General features: G+C 33.4%; 2 protein-coding genes across 2 annotated transcripts; one reads left to right on the top strand and one right to left on the bottom strand.

The window, feature by feature from the left end:
* The first annotated feature begins 620 nt into the window (after nucleotides 1-620).
* On the top strand, nucleotides 621-1399 carry LOC133335254 (protein sarah). The gene has a single exon (XM_061543545.1). It carries the CDS (start codon nucleotides 635-637, stop codon nucleotides 1382-1384), a length of 750 nt encoding a protein of 249 aa, XP_061399529.1. The 5' UTR covers nucleotides 621-634; the 3' UTR covers nucleotides 1385-1399.
* A 6176-nt stretch (nucleotides 1400-7575) lies between these two features.
* LOC133335318 (organic cation transporter protein) lies at nucleotides 7576-15162 on the bottom strand. The gene is made up of 3 exons (XM_061543607.1): nucleotides 15120-15162; nucleotides 8624-9246; nucleotides 7576-8565 (listed from the first exon to the last, which is right to left on the bottom strand). The coding sequence occupies exons 1-3, from the start codon at nucleotides 15160-15162 to the stop codon at nucleotides 7576-7578; spliced, it is 1656 nt and encodes a 551-aa protein (XP_061399591.1).
* Nucleotides 15163-15736: the final 574 nt, after the last annotated feature.

The following is a 15736-nucleotide window of genomic DNA, read 5'->3' as shown; positions in this document are numbered from 1 at the left end:
ACATACAGACATGTATTGGTTTGGTTGGTATTGATTGTCGACGATCGATCGAATAGTACGACACATCTTTAACGCCAGTAACAGGGAGGGGGTGGTATGTGGGTGTACGTACGATGACGGCTGAATGGCGATGTGACGTCTATCGCTTGTTTTACAATTATTTTTAAGATTTTTTCAACAAGTCACATCAATGTATTGGTGATGATGGTGCTCTAGAACCGATTTCGTGCATTGACGTGATTTTGTACGTACGTACATAAATCATATGTGAGGAATTCACATCACAAATGAGGTGTCTGTCTTTTGGGATTTTGCGGACAGGAGGGGATGTATTGGGGTGTATCGTATCGAATATCCAAATTTATGGATGGAAATAATCGGCACGGAATTCCAATTTTCATTTGCGGACAGAAGGGAATGTGTTTGGGTGTAACGTATCAAATATCCCCACTTATGGATGGATACATTATGAACGAAATCTTAAATAGATCTATGATGAACAGATTTACGTTGGAAATACAGCATAAATCTAACTTATTGCCGTTGGTAATACAAAATTATTTGTAGAGTTAATCTTGTCAGCTGTAAATTAGAACAAAGAATAATGTAAACTATGTGTTTCCTTTTAGAAAATATGACATCTACACCACCTAAAAATAACTGCAAGTTAAAATCGAGCCATAACAGCAGTGGTTCTACCAGCATTGATAAATTGTCTCCCGATCAGGATGTCTTCATAAATCCAACGGATGGTCTGCCCAGTCAGCATCCCACCTTGCCCGATGGAGAAGTCGACAGTAACAGCGAACCGGAAGTGGATCCCGACTCGTTCGACGATTTGCCAACGTCTATTATAGTCACCAATATTCATTCAGAAGTTTTTTCCAATCCTCAGTTGAAGCAGGAAATGGAAGATCTGTTCCGTTCATTTTGCGATTCGGCGACGTTTCAATGGCTGCGCAGCTTCAGACGTTTACGTGTTAACTATGATAACGCTATAGCTGCGGCAAATGCACGCATCAAACTGCATCAGTATGAATTCAATAAGAAGACAGTGATAACGTGCTACTTTGCGCAGCCGGTAACACCCGTATCGAACAAAAATCTGCAGCCACCAGCTCCAGTGAAACAGTTCCTAATATCGCCTCCAGCTTCGCCACCAGCTGGTTGGGAACCCAGGGAAGAAAATGAACCGCTAGTGAACCATGATCTACTGGCAGCTTTGGCCAGTCTCACGCCCGGAGAATCTCATGAACTCCATCCACAAACTGAAGACCAACCTGCAATAGTAGTTCACACAGCCATGTTGCCAGAAGCTACTATTGACAGTGCAGTGCGTCCAAAGTTGCCCATTGTTCAAACCAAACGTCCAGAAAGGGCGTAAATAACAATATTTGCATGAACGTACGTCTGTATTGATTTTGATTGAAAAAGAGTGGGAGAGAGACAAGGATTTCCCCTAGATTCGTAAATACACATTTTCATCTTAGGGTATTATTGAATTATCTTCTGTATGTATGGACTCTTTCTTCAAGTGGAGGACATTCCCACATGCACAAAGAGAACTGGCACTATTTAACTAACCCGAACACTAGATGCTGTCTCCATGTAATTGAATAGTGCTTTCTTTCCAGACCATGCATTGGAATTGAAAGGTATGAACGAGGCTGTTTGTTTTAAAACTGAAGCTGTACACAAATTGTTTAAGAGTTATAACAAGTTACAAATATGAATAACCTTGAGCATTTTCCAAAACCAATCATTACGAATCGAATTAGTTGTATTCTTAAAGCCCTTATTTAATTTATTTAATACTGTCATTTTTACAAATGCAACTGCATTGACCATTTCATTTAGATATTGTGATCCTTTTGTTTTGATGTAGATACTCAAAAAATATATTATAAAACAACAAGAGCTCATAATGGTTCGTGTATAGTTTAAGTTATTTAGTTAGTAATTTATTATTGTACAAATTCACACACATACTCATAGAAGCAAAAAATAAAAATACGGCACAGAAATATAGTACGCTGTGCTTTCCAAAGGAATTAGAAGTAAAACTAGAGAAATATTGTTTGCAAATAAAAAAAACGAATTAAACTATCCAAAGAATTATTACTATTATCTTCGATTTCCTTTGGAATTTAGCCAATAATTTGCAAATGATTCTGAGTTCGCATTAATTGTTATAAGATTTTAAATTTAAACAAAAAACAGAAAAATATATGTATTATCATTAACATATGAACGAATTAATAAAGGCGCTGATTCTGAAAAATTAAATATACATACATCTTTAGTTAAAAAACAATATTTTTATTTGCGAGTAAATGTGAAAACCTATTAATAAATATCCTGTCTGTCTGAGGTAAAAAATCTTTGGGAATTACAAAATTCTTATAAAACAAAAGCAATATTAAAAACTGTAATTTATTATTGAAAGAATACTGGACAACTATTTTTATATTATAGACAAACAAACGCTGCTTTGAGTCCGACTAGTTTGAAAGACTGACATGTACTATTTGTAATATTACGACTCGACCACATTGGAATTGCAAATATACACTAAATCGCATGTGACTTTAAAATAGTGTGATTGAGGTCACAAAAACACTTACGTTTTCATTAGGTAGTAGTATTGTTAGGAATTCTATATAAAAAAGACAACTCAAATGTATATTATTTGCAAATTTTAAAGCACAACACTGGCATAATTTACAATTGGGCTGTCCCGTACCACAAGAATCTACTCGATTTTACTATTTTCTTCGATATCATAAAGGAAAATTCGTTATCGTAGTAAAAAGTAGTAGATTCTTGCAGTACGGGAACAGACCATATGTTAAATATTTTCATGTTTAACTTGTGTATATTATTTGAAAATAATTGTAATAACAATTGTATTTACTTAACTAAAGACCAATCAATATCAATTTCAAATTTCTGGGATGAACACAAACTGCATATACATAAACAATCTTAACTCAGATATGCCGGTGTATACAGTACCAGTACAAATATTTTCCTAGTTTCCCAAATTGAAAAAAAAATCTAACATGGATTTAAAGACTGCACTACATATATTATGAGATCGACATATGTAAACTGAAGATAATATTGTTGCAGCTTAAGTTGAGTTTAGATGCACATCTCCGAATTTTTTGACATTTTTGCCACAGGTAGATCTCATCTGCCTGATAGCGAAAATATATGACTTTAATGGGGTAAGTCCATACTTTCCGAGATATGGACCAGAATTCATATGCGTATAACTTCGTCAGTTAAGGACCAATGATGAAAATATTGGCGGCTATTTAGAAAAACATGTTAATTAAAAAAGAATTTTCCGAATTTTCCATCTGTACATAGGACAGATGAACGAAGGCCGGATATCAAAACAAATTTTTAATATAAAATAAACTTTTTTGGAAAACTTGTAACTAAAACCAATTTAAGTGAAAATATACAAACATATCAATATTAGCTTCATCGGCCCATAAATGAAGAAGTTATAAGCATAGGAATTGCGAAATTTCAGAGGGCCATATCGCGGGAAGTACGAAATTCCTCCATGAAACTCATATATTTTTGTGATCAAAATTTCCCAAAAAAATCGAGATTTCCGAGCACTCCTGCATTAGAAAAACTTTGATTCATTTTCACTTACCTTTGAAGTTTCAACTGACATCAATGCATAGGTGCCCATCAGTATACTTTAAAGTAGCTGCCTACTCACACGCATTGTTATGCTCTTTCAGTCAGTCGTTGTTTGACAGGCAACGAATGAACACATGTTGGGGTGCGCGCACGACGTCGAGTCCGCAGAACTAAAAAATCAACGAAATAACACTTAGGGATAAAAGTGTTTCAGTATATTTGGATTTTTATTTTATTATTCAAAATGCGTTTTGTATGTTTAAAAATTTTTAAAAACAACAGAACAATTGCTATTTTTTTAAAAGAATTAAATATTTGATAATTATCGTAGTATTTAATATTAATATTTATTATTACAATATGATTATCTCGATATATTCTACTTTATAATCTTTATTAGATTTTTGTGACATATACAATTTGTAATTCATATAAAAAAATTTTAATAATGATTTTAATTTATATAATAACAAAAATTAAATTCTTCAATAATTTTTCCGACCACCAAAATGTACACACAATTTTGTTCGGTACTGTTCTGTTTTCTCTCACACATACTAACGCATTTTAATTTTGGGCACCTATGCATCAATGATTCTCCCTAAAGCTGCGGTGATGGCGGCGACTGCGACTGAGACGACATCGAATGCGTAAACGTACGACGAAAACACGAGATAAACAGAAACACACACACCGACATGACCATCGAAATAAAAGAACAACAGAACAATTTTGCCAAACATATTTCAATTTCTTTAACACAAATTTTAATAATGAAATTAAGAAATATTTTGAAAATGCAATTACAATATTTCGAAAATCACCACAGAGACAAATTTTCACTTGCCAAAAATAACAAACACGAACGAACACACCAAATTCGGCAATTAAGTCGGCAGAACGATATTAAAACACAAGAATAGATGGACATCTCGAAAATGTCTTTTTTAGCGCATTAAAATTAGATATTTTACAAAAATAAACAAATTTACTGATTCATAAACTATTAATAACACTTTACAATTAACATTTCTTAAAACAGTTACCGAAAACACGACTCGCGAAACCGTCGACCAAATTAAAATTTGTGCAACCTGTTGCAATGGAAATGTCAATGAACTAATGACAGAATAATAATAGAGTTGCCATTATCAATGATGTGATGACAAATAACGGGACCGATTAATTGCAAAATGCTAAAGTGGATTAAATGTATTAGCAGTTATCAGATTTCCTTACTATGAATTATTCTCATTATTGCAAAGATCAATTTTAAAGATATGGAGTTAATTTTGCTACATTTCATATAATATCAAATTTTATAATTATATTTGCAATTATTTCTAAATTACGCTATTACGCAACAAAATCTAGTTCATGCACTGGTCCCCCACACAGTGGGAAAAAATACCGATCTAGAGCGCAGAAAATAAACAAATGAACTTGAAGGAATCTTTAAAACATTAACGCAGTTTTAAGGTAGAGTTTTGAGTAAACTTAACGGAACATTTAAAATAGATATTTTTTCCAAAGTTAAAAATGGTATTTTTTAGCTATAAAATTGCGATGGTCGTGTGAATTCTGTGAATATATTATTATAGAATGTTCTCCATTTTTGATATATAGTATTGGTATTTAATTAAATGGAATAGTTATGTAACTTATAAGTTATTTTAATTTAGGTGTTTCGGGCTAAATATATGTAAGGTCCGTTTTTTTAAATTCCTTCAATTAAAATAGGGGTTTCGTATGGAGTGCAGTCGAGTTCAGTGTTAATTTTTTTTGTGTGTCTGTCTAGAACATCATACTATTTTTTTCCTGCGACTCTCGGATTTATGACAATTTTTTGAAAAAATGCCAATTTGGTGTAGGAAGTTGTATTCAAATAAAATTAAAAATTTGTGAGTTTTGTTGATAGAATTGATCAAATATGACGTGGAAAAAAACAAGTTCATATCCTATTCAAGTTGATTGCATTAAATATGTGCGAAGAAAATAGTTCTATTGCCACGGGGAAAAAATGCCCACATATCTTGAGTCCTTGTGCGTCTTGTTCGTGCTTTTTTTATTAAATCTTAAATAAATAAAACTTGACGAGAGTTTTGAACTACAATTCTACAAAAATGTCGCCCATAAGGTTTTTGATAGGGTCCTCAAATACAATAAATCGATATTTGACTTATTACACTTTACCCGATCTTTGCTCAGAAAATTTTATGTTTAGGAAGACAAATAAATTTTGAATAAAATTATTAGCATCAAATCGGACGAAATTCGATTTTAGCCATGGGATACAATTAATAATTATATATTTTTACAATAATTCATTCAGTATGTAAAATTTATATTATCTACTCCATCATCCCATTTGTGATCTACTTAAATTGATTAGGGCAACTCTAAAATGATTGTCTCTTAAGTTGTTTTGTGTTTTCAGCCGGGCGCGATTTGTATTTCGGCTGTTTCGCGAGTCGTGTTTTCTTTAATTTCGGTAATAATTTAATGATCCATCATATGAAAAATTTTTATAATTAGTTTAAACCAATTTAGTGAATCCGATATTATTATTAAAACTGTTAAACTTATTACGTTTTAAGTTTTGTGCGTAGCTTTGCCCTTTGAAACATATAAATATTGGACAATATCAATTTTGTTTTAAATGAAATGGGCTATGTTTTCTTGTCTACCATTTGTTCTTTGTTAATGGTCATTTCGTGGTTTCGTTTGTTTACGTTTTTCGTGTTATCCTCGGTCGACTGAACAATCGCTGCGTCGCAGTGGCCGGCGCCGTCGTCGTTTGATCTCCACTGCTCTCGTGAGCTTAGGAGAGTAAGGAAATGGGACATGAGCTTTTTTCTTCAAGGTAAGAATTTTATGTTAAGGGCTGTTTTCTAATTAGAATCCAATATTGCTTAATTGTATGGCTGGCAGGGATGGAGAAGTTGATTTTGTGATACAGTAATGGGACAAAGTAATGGGACAAATACCATCGACAAAGATAATAAATATGAAACATTGGCAAAGATATTAAATAAGAATTCTAAAGTCGGATTCATTCGAGTGGCTTTCCTCTCGAATGGTTTTAACCATGCCGTGTATTTGTAATATTTTAATAAATAAAATTATTTCGTATAACTTTCCCACTGTATTGTCGGAAACGTGCGAAATAACAATTTATTAATGTAAATCAAATCGATTAATATATAATTTTGTTTAACTAAAATAACATGTCGATTATTTGAAACTAGTAGTGATGAATATATGAACATAACTTTAATACAAAATAATTCGAAATTTGTTTGGGAATTTAACAAAATTCCGATGGCTATGAGGGTATAAACAATTTCATCACACACAGTATAACTTCTATCAAAGTTAAATCAATAAGATGGAAAATATTAATCCACTCTTTCTGGTACCTCCCTCACAAAAAGGTAAAAAATTTGCTAAGATGCAAACGGACTATCCGATTTAAAGCAAATTTCGCACAACCTATTATCATTACGAAGCCTAAATCGGGGAAAATAAATTATAGTATTGTTCATTCAATGGATACATCGTACATAATAAAACCTGAATTTATTTTACACATTTTAACGTTTATTTCATCCAAATATTAATTTAAAAAATCTATATATAATTACATTAAATCGATAAATATGATTTTTTTTTTTTTAATTTCGTACAAAATATTTATCCAATAAAAATATGTTTTAAACAATAAGATTATAGCGATTGCTTACATAAATGATAACAAAGAAATTAAATATAACAAGACAGGGGAATGTATTGGAATGTCCAACAAATTTTAAGAACACACATGGACTAAGGCACTTACAAATTGAGTTTTTCTGTGGTATGAGTGTGTGAGTGTCGGATGGCAACCAATGCGGCGCTGCTACCATTAACCTTCTACTTCTTTTCAATAGTTTTTAGTGGCACCATTTGTTCTGGATCATCCTGGTAGATGCTGTCTCTGTTTGGTTTTCTGCCAGCGCATTGACTGAACCAGGTATCACCTTTGCCGAAGTTCTCACCATCATCTATGGACTCGGGCATGGGCTTGTTCATAGTCTCTGGTAGGAACATAACCCAGAAACCGGAAATGAGCGCTATCACGCCGAATAGGACGGCAGGAATCTTGGGATCGAAGGAATCTAGTAGGGTAATGAGTGGTGTCAGAGCGCCAGACAAACGAGCACACATAGATCCCAAGCCCATAGCAGAGTTTCGCACAACAGTTGGAAACAGTTCGGCCGAGTAATTATAGATGACAGCAAAAGAACCGGCAATAAGAAGTTTTCCTACCATTACAATAGCAGTGGATGTGGTGCTACCTTGAGCAATATAAGCTGCCACTATACAGCATATACCTCCACCAATCATCAATGTACTTGTGATGGGTCTTCTGCCCAATCGATCTAGAACCATAACAATGGTAAAGTAACTGGGGAATTCAACCAAGCCCATTATGAACAATATCAAAAATGGATTTCCGTATAGTTTTCCAGTACTTAAAGATAACCCATAATAGACTATGGAGTTGGCGAACCAGCAGAGACAGACATTCAGTGTTTTCATGCGCAAGTTTGGTGTTTTGAAGAGATCGCTTAGACCAGCACTGGACTTTTCTTCGGCTGCCTGTTGGGCCTTTGATTTTTGTACATAATATTCTTTGTCAACTGGAATGCCAGATCCGTTCATTCTTAGGCCCTTGGCAACAATATCAACAGCCTCTGCGGCACGACCTTGCATCCACAACCAACGGGGAGACTCATCCAAAAGCCACCAATGGGCCAGAAACAGAACACCATGGAGACCATAAACAACTTGTAACAATTGTCTATCCTTTATCAATGCACCCCAGCCAGCTACCAACATAATACCAACAGCAAAGACAGCCTAAAACGACACAATTTTGGTTAAATTTGACAAGACAAGTCATACTTAGTATATGTACCTGGAATGTTATGCCACAAGCTGTACGTTTACTAGGTCCCACCAGTTCCATCGTTAGCACAAAACCACAGATGTAGGCACCAGCCGATCCGAAAATGCCCAAAAGGAAACGAGCAACCATAAATGAGTAGTATTCGGGTATGAATGCAACAGACACGCCAATAATCAACTGCAACAGGGCTGACCAGCAGAAGACCGTTTTACGGCCAACTTTATCGGCCAAACCTCCGAGGGTGACGGCACCAGTAAAAACGCCCAACATGAAAACCGTCTGAACTATGCTTCCCATCCAACGACGTTCGCATACAAAATTCCAATCAATTGCCCGTGATGTCTCGTAATATGTTCGATCGTAAACGTAAGCATCGCATGAAACGGTGTTGTTGTTACTATCATACATATGGCATGAGTCCAATTCACCATTTTCCTTTAGAGGAATGGCAGCCAAAATTTCTGACGAATTCCACGGGACGTATGAAAAGCTCGAATTATCTACACCTTCAATGAAGCATCGATGCTCGGGTACAGCTTGTACAGTGACCAGTGACAGCATATGAAGACCGGCTGTAAGGCCGGACAGAACTTGTAGGAAGAATTGAAAAGCCTGATAGCGACCAAATTCCCCTGCAAATATAAAACGAAATGTGTGGATTTAATCAAAAATAGATAAGAAAACTAAAAACCGCATAAAATATGTTCTGTGTGTTTTCATTTAATTTATTTCATTTATTGCTTAATCCATAAGCCAATGAAGGCCGCATTCGATTAATAGATATATTACAATTGTATGGCACACGATATTGTACTAAGGTATTTCAAAAACAAATTAATAACTAAAAAAATACTAAAATAAAATATTTACTATAACACGATTATGGATGAGATCAAATAAAACAAATTTTTGAAGTATATATAGGTGAAAAAAAAAATAGTTAAGGATGAGACCATTACCGAAAAAAAAAAAAAAATAGAAAAATAGAAACAAACTCTCACCATTGCTAATTTTTTAAATTTATCTAAAGAAAATGAGAAATTTGTACATTCATAAGGAATAGATGTATTCCACAATCTAATAGAGCGCACCATAAAAGATCTTTGCATTACTAATGTATTGAATAGAGGCAACAAAAGCGAATGAGTTCTTGTGGAATGTAGGAAAGAAAATCTTGAAGCCAAATGAGGTGGGTTTCCAAACTTTAGTATTTCAAATAAAAGTAAGATTATTCTTAAGTTGATAAAACTATCAAAAGTGCATCCCAAGAACTGAATAGCATACGATGTTACATGATCTTGTACATTCAGACGATACACATGTCGTAATATACGGTTAAAACACATTCTCAGTCGGGCAATATTACTAACAGTCGTACCGGAATATACCTCTATGCCATATGTCATATGTGGCATTATCAAAGCCATTGCTAATCGCTGACGTATATTCAATGGAAGATCCGAACCTGTGGTATACAATTTCTTTAAAGATGGTCATTAACCTCTAGTTTAGGTCTCTACAATATGCAATTTTCTCTTCAGCATCTTATTTAAAATACATGTGATTTTTTACTAAATATATCCATATCAGCAAATTACTCAGACTATATCCAATCCTTCCCAAAGAAGATAGGTTGCAAATATTCGCCCATCACACCCCAGCTTAGGTCAGGCATGTTCGGTATTCGAATGTGTCTGTAAATTTTAAATATTTCTGCCAATAGTTTTATAATCGTTGTTACATAAGCAATATCATGTTTCCAGACAAGAAATGTATAAATAAATAATTACATGTGTTAATTTTCTAAATTTATTGTATTACGAAGTGTAACGAAATGCGGTTACCAACAATTGCCTCAAATCAATTTTTAGGCAGTGTAAATTTTGTAATTGTAATTTAGTTTTACACATGCCGGTCATTTTCGAATAAATTTTCTCAGGCTATTTCGCATTAGTCGTCCAATAGCAATTCGATTGCATATTCGTTCGCATGATTTACGATTTTCAAGTGTAGCAGACGCATGTATTGTTGTGGACTGTAGACAGCTGTCGAAACGATTTTCCTTGAGAACAGACCGCAGTGACCATGAGCAGCGCACACACACACAATTCGCATTTGAAATGTCTTTGTGTATTTGTTTCCAGTTATCGATTTCAAGAGCAAGTGACAATGCAACTTTGTTTGAACTGCTCCAACAGGATCCTCTAATGGGGATGCAATTGACGAATATACAAGTACCATATCAATTGTCGTTTAGAATACCAAAACTTGTGTAAAATACCCTTTTTCAAGTTTAAAGATAAGCAATGCTCAATTGTTCGAATATCAACTATTATTAAGGCTTGTTTAAATGTTGTCCAGTTATTGTAATAAAATAATAATTCTAACAGATTTGCAAACAATCAAATACTTAGCCTTTTATCTTTAGTATATGGTCGATTATATTGTGATTTTTTTTATTTCATTCATAATTATCAACTTTCAAAATGCTATTCGATGGCCAGTCAGTCAGTCATTCAGTCAGCTAGCCAATGTTACTAATAAAGTGTACAAATAATGTGAATAAGTAATAAAACGAATTAATATTTTCAAGGATCAGTTATGCGTTCTATATGCAGCAAGGTAATTAGCCAAGTGTATTTAATTTAATACTAAACAAAACAAAACAAACAACTACAACGGTGGTGAAATAATATTAAATTATTAAAAACGTAATTTCAAAAGTTGAATATAATTTGACATCTGCAATGTGATATTAAATTAAACTGAACCATCATATTTAAATATATTTTTAAACAATGTCAAGTATTTTCCATACCACAAGAGATGTTGCAAGTACAACATAATCTCTTGTTGAATGAGATTATGTGTGAAGTCAACATATCCCACATAGCAATTTAAATGAACTTTTCAAGGTGATTTCTACACTATGATAAGCTGATATCAACAGAATTTATAAAAAAAGATTGTAATAACAGCAAACAACACGGAATATGGTCAAACAGTATACATGTATGTATGTAAAACGTATGTTGGATTTTATAAGAGTTCATAAATATGTTATAAAATAACATTTTTGAGGTCATAGCAATAGAAAATGCTAACAATCTGGAACAAATATTCATGTTCAGTGATTATCGGGAATAGACATAAACAAGTTATGATTGGCTAAATGATCGATATGTCACTCAAAATCGACAAGACATTTCAAAGTTTAATTATGCCGCGAAGAAAGGAAAACCACCAGACAGACGTCAGCCATGAACGGCTTGAAGTTTTAATTGAAACAAAAAAAAAAAAAAAAAAAAAAAACTATCAGATTACAAATCATGATTTTATGATAGCCTCTACTTTAAAGAGAAAATAGTAAATTGTTTAATCGTTTAGATTAACTTTTTGAAATGAGTTCACATAAATATTTGTACAATTAGATGCATTTATCTTTATCTTTTCATCAATATATTTTTTATATTTCTAAAGGATGGAACTCACAACGAATATTGTAGAAAAAATTCTATCCCAAATTATACATTTTTTGCTCATCGCTAACATTTATAGACAGTCGTTACGGGACTTTAGTAATTATATCTAAAACCTACAGATGTATACTTATCATTTAAACAGCATTCATTGTTTACTATGACAATTTACAACTGTATAATTGTGTCTTCTGCTTCTTCTTCTGATAATATTACTTGAGTTACGGAAAATTAGTTTCCCTAGCAACGCCATTGTGGTTTTGGCGTAATGAAATGAAATATCAGACAACCGCAAACGAAAACGTTTCAAAAATCTATTCAATGTTTGGTTTAATGCTCGATTGAGCATTCGATGTAGACTTTTTGCAAATAATTGCTTAACTTTTTTATGTAAATATGATTATTGCCCCTACATACATACGCACATAAATATTCAAAATTCAATGAATAATGACATCGAAATTGATTTTTTTTGGGCGCCAATATAAACAATTCTACCCTTATATGTATATAAGTAATATATTTGATTGTGTGCGTATGTTTTTTTGTATGTATGAATGGCAAACATATTTAAATCAATTATTTATCTTGCCTACAATCATACAAATTGATTATAATTGAAAGTCTTTGCACTCAATTCAATTGATAAGCTAAAATAGGCCAAGAGATGATTTATGCATGTTTATTGGATCGATCATTGGAAAAAGTGTGTAAAAGAGATGTATTTGTCACATAGAAATTTAAATTTTCAATGACATTTCAATATGTATTTTGTAGTTGCTACAAGTTGTCACGTGATTACAAATGTCCTCCTTGAATCCGTGTCAGTTGTAAAGGAATATCATATTTCTTAGCAAAACAATCCAACTTCATTGTATTTCGTAACAACTATATAACACAGAGCGAACATGTCTCTAAGTATCCAATAATTCAGCACACAAATCTGGGAATATGGGGCATTTTTTCTCAATTATACCACCATTATGAAATTGCCTAATGTATTTTATTTTACATATTATGAAACAAATGAAATTGGTTCTGTATTACTTTTTCGATATAAGATCCACCCGCTCAATAGTTTTGTTTTGCATTGGAAACCAATCATCCATATCTGTTCCATCAAAACATTCCCCTCACAAAATCTCTGCCAAATGTGTAATTTAAATTTTGAGAGGTTCAGCTGAGTATACGAATGGTTCAATAGACAATTGCAAGGTCATTTACTGATAGCTGTACAAATGAACAGAAGAAAAAAAACAATATTATGTTTTATGCGATAATTAAAGTATGTAATTATTTTAATTTCATTTTAATTTTATCTTGTTTAGCATGGCGTTGTCATATTTTTACTCCGTTCAGTGGACATTCATTGTTTGTTTGCATTATTTACTCTGTTGCAATGAAGCAGGATTTTCTCTAAGCAATAATTAGGTTTTCATAAATACGTAGCAACGTCAGAGAACCACGTTCACTTCATGGTCTATAAAATGTGATGCAACATAAACATGATTCATGCGATTGTCTATACTGTTTGATAATTAATAGTGTTTCTTCTACACGTTTTTCTTTTTTTTCATAAAACTTTGTATTTGGTTTGAATTAAGAGCTGTTTTATTTTTGTTAAACACGACTCATAAATTCGAACATGTCTGTGTGCTTAAATTTATTTGACCCCTTGGTTATCAATGTGGAACAATTTTTCGTTGGCGAATTGAAGTGTATTAGCAATGGTATCAATTTCGTAGCTTAAGCTGTCAATATTCGTGTACACACACTTAGAAATGATCAGCATTTTGTGTCCAAAAATGAAGCCCCCTCCCATCGTTGAAGCTCTAAAACAATTACTGTCATAATTTGCGATAACTCAATGTAAGAAAATAGATTAATTGAAATTAATCTGAAAAGAGATCGCCGAAGCATTCACTCTATTATCACGTTCTCATTGATACCACTTGGAATTCTCGCCTCTTACCCAATGGCTGTTTAAACAAAAAATGTGTTTAAATATTTAATTGCAAATAAAGTGGAATTAGGGATGCCAGTATTTAAAAGTTTAACTGCTGGGCATTATCAGTATTTTCCCAACTAAGGAATATTTTTATAGACAGTTTATTCCCATCACTCTTGATAATACATCTATAAATAGACACGAGAGATTTGACAAGTTTTACAATATTTTTCTTCCATCTATCCTCCATTTCAGACCCCTTGAATACTGATTTTATCAAATAATACTTTTTATGGTATCAAGATCCAACAAACTGATAAACAGAGACCGGCGACATATCACCGAAATTAAGGACGATTGTACCGATCAAAACTTAAATTCAATATATCACGTTGAGTTTCGTAATCTTTCTGTTCTCAAGTGCAAAAAAATTACTGAAAACGTGATATTCCTTAAAGTGCTAATAATCGCTTTTAGTCGGTATCTCCAGTTGGTGTCTATACCAGGGATTTAAAATAATAGTTTGCCTTTTTCGATTCATGCGAATTTGATTTAGTTGCTACCTTTACTAATTAGCGCCTTCAATTTAATTCCATTAACAATCCGAAACAGTCACCACTGGGATAATTTATTTGTAAGTGTGGGAATTGATTAAGAGGCTATAAGTCACATGAGAACAAAGCTAGCTGGCAATACGCGGCCATAACTTCACAACGAATTGATGCTGCGAAGCGTTTATTGCTGCATTCCGCCAACTCTCTTTCCCACCTATGGATCAATGGAAATTTTCAAGCGCAACATGCAAATATAATTAGGATAATATTTTAAGTAAGGAAGTTAATCGCCCTGATAACATTTTTCAGCAGCAAACAACAACAGCAACATGTCAGTTGTTTTCTATTGCCGCAGACCAGTCATTATGATAAGGGAAATACTTCTCGCGGCTTACTTTCCTCCTCATTGTGTTTGTGTGTGTGCGTGTTTTCTTTGCGAGATAAGCAAAACATTTTGTAATCAATTGTTTAGTATGTGTCCATAAATCAAACGTAGATGTGCGAAACGCGGATGAAGAGCTTACCTAATTTGCCCATCAAATCTTCAAGTACGTAATCTACAGCCATTTTTGAGTTTTTTGTTTTAGAAGTTCACCAATAAAGTTTATTTGTTTGTTACAGATACAGGAGTTTTTCGTTTCTTTCTTTTTTTGTAAAAATCACATTTCCGGGGTTATTAAACCTTTGAAAATATGATGATGACCCGCTCGCGAACCAGTTACAATTGTTTATTGTGTGGGCAACAGTATCAATATACTTATTAATTATCATTTAAATCTGAACATAACGTTCGATTGTAACTTTTTCGGTTATCACAATCCGCTTCCTAACATAACTCGAAACGGAAAACAAATAACTCTGAAATGGCCAATAAACAGCCAACCGCCAACCGATTCGCGTGCGAAACCTAACGCACATATAACACAACTAAAGTCGAACACCAAGCAGGTCGCTGGAAGTTGCTGTTGGTGGATCTTCCACTGAAAGCAGCAACAGTAGCAGCGAACGAAATAAACAATATCTTTGGCCGTCGTGTTCGATGTGGGTTTTTTGTTTTTTTTAGCGACGCTCATTTATTGGCGATCAGTTGTTATTCTCATTGTATTGTGTGACTGCTTGAGACTTTGTTTCCATTCTCTGT

This window comes from Musca vetustissima, unplaced genomic scaffold (genome assembly GCF_032173495.1).
Source record: "Musca vetustissima isolate MV318-11 ecotype Yass unplaced genomic scaffold, APGP_CSIRO_Mvet_v1 utg3273, whole genome shotgun sequence".
In the NCBI taxonomy this organism is placed as follows: Eukaryota; Metazoa; Arthropoda; class Insecta; order Diptera; family Muscidae; genus Musca; species Musca vetustissima.
The sequence above is the reverse complement of the archived record's forward strand: the minus strand, read 5'-3'. Positions and strand labels throughout refer to the sequence as shown.

Coding starts and splice junctions, on each gene's coding strand:
- LOC133335318 (XM_061543607.1), bottom strand. CDS start 15,162: ATGGCTGTAGATTACGTACTTGAAGATTTGATGGGCAAATTAG. Junction 9,247..15,119: donor AGATTTGATGGGCAAATTAG/GTAAGCTCTTCA, acceptor TTATATTTGCAG/GGGAATTTGGTCGCTATCAG. Junction 8,566..8,623: donor CTTGTGGCATAACATTCCAG/GTACATATACTA, acceptor GTGTCGTTTTAG/GCTGTCTTTGCTGTTGGTAT.
- LOC133335254 (XM_061543545.1), top strand. CDS start 635: ATGACATCTACACCACCTAAAAATAACTGCAAGTTAAAATCGAGCCAT.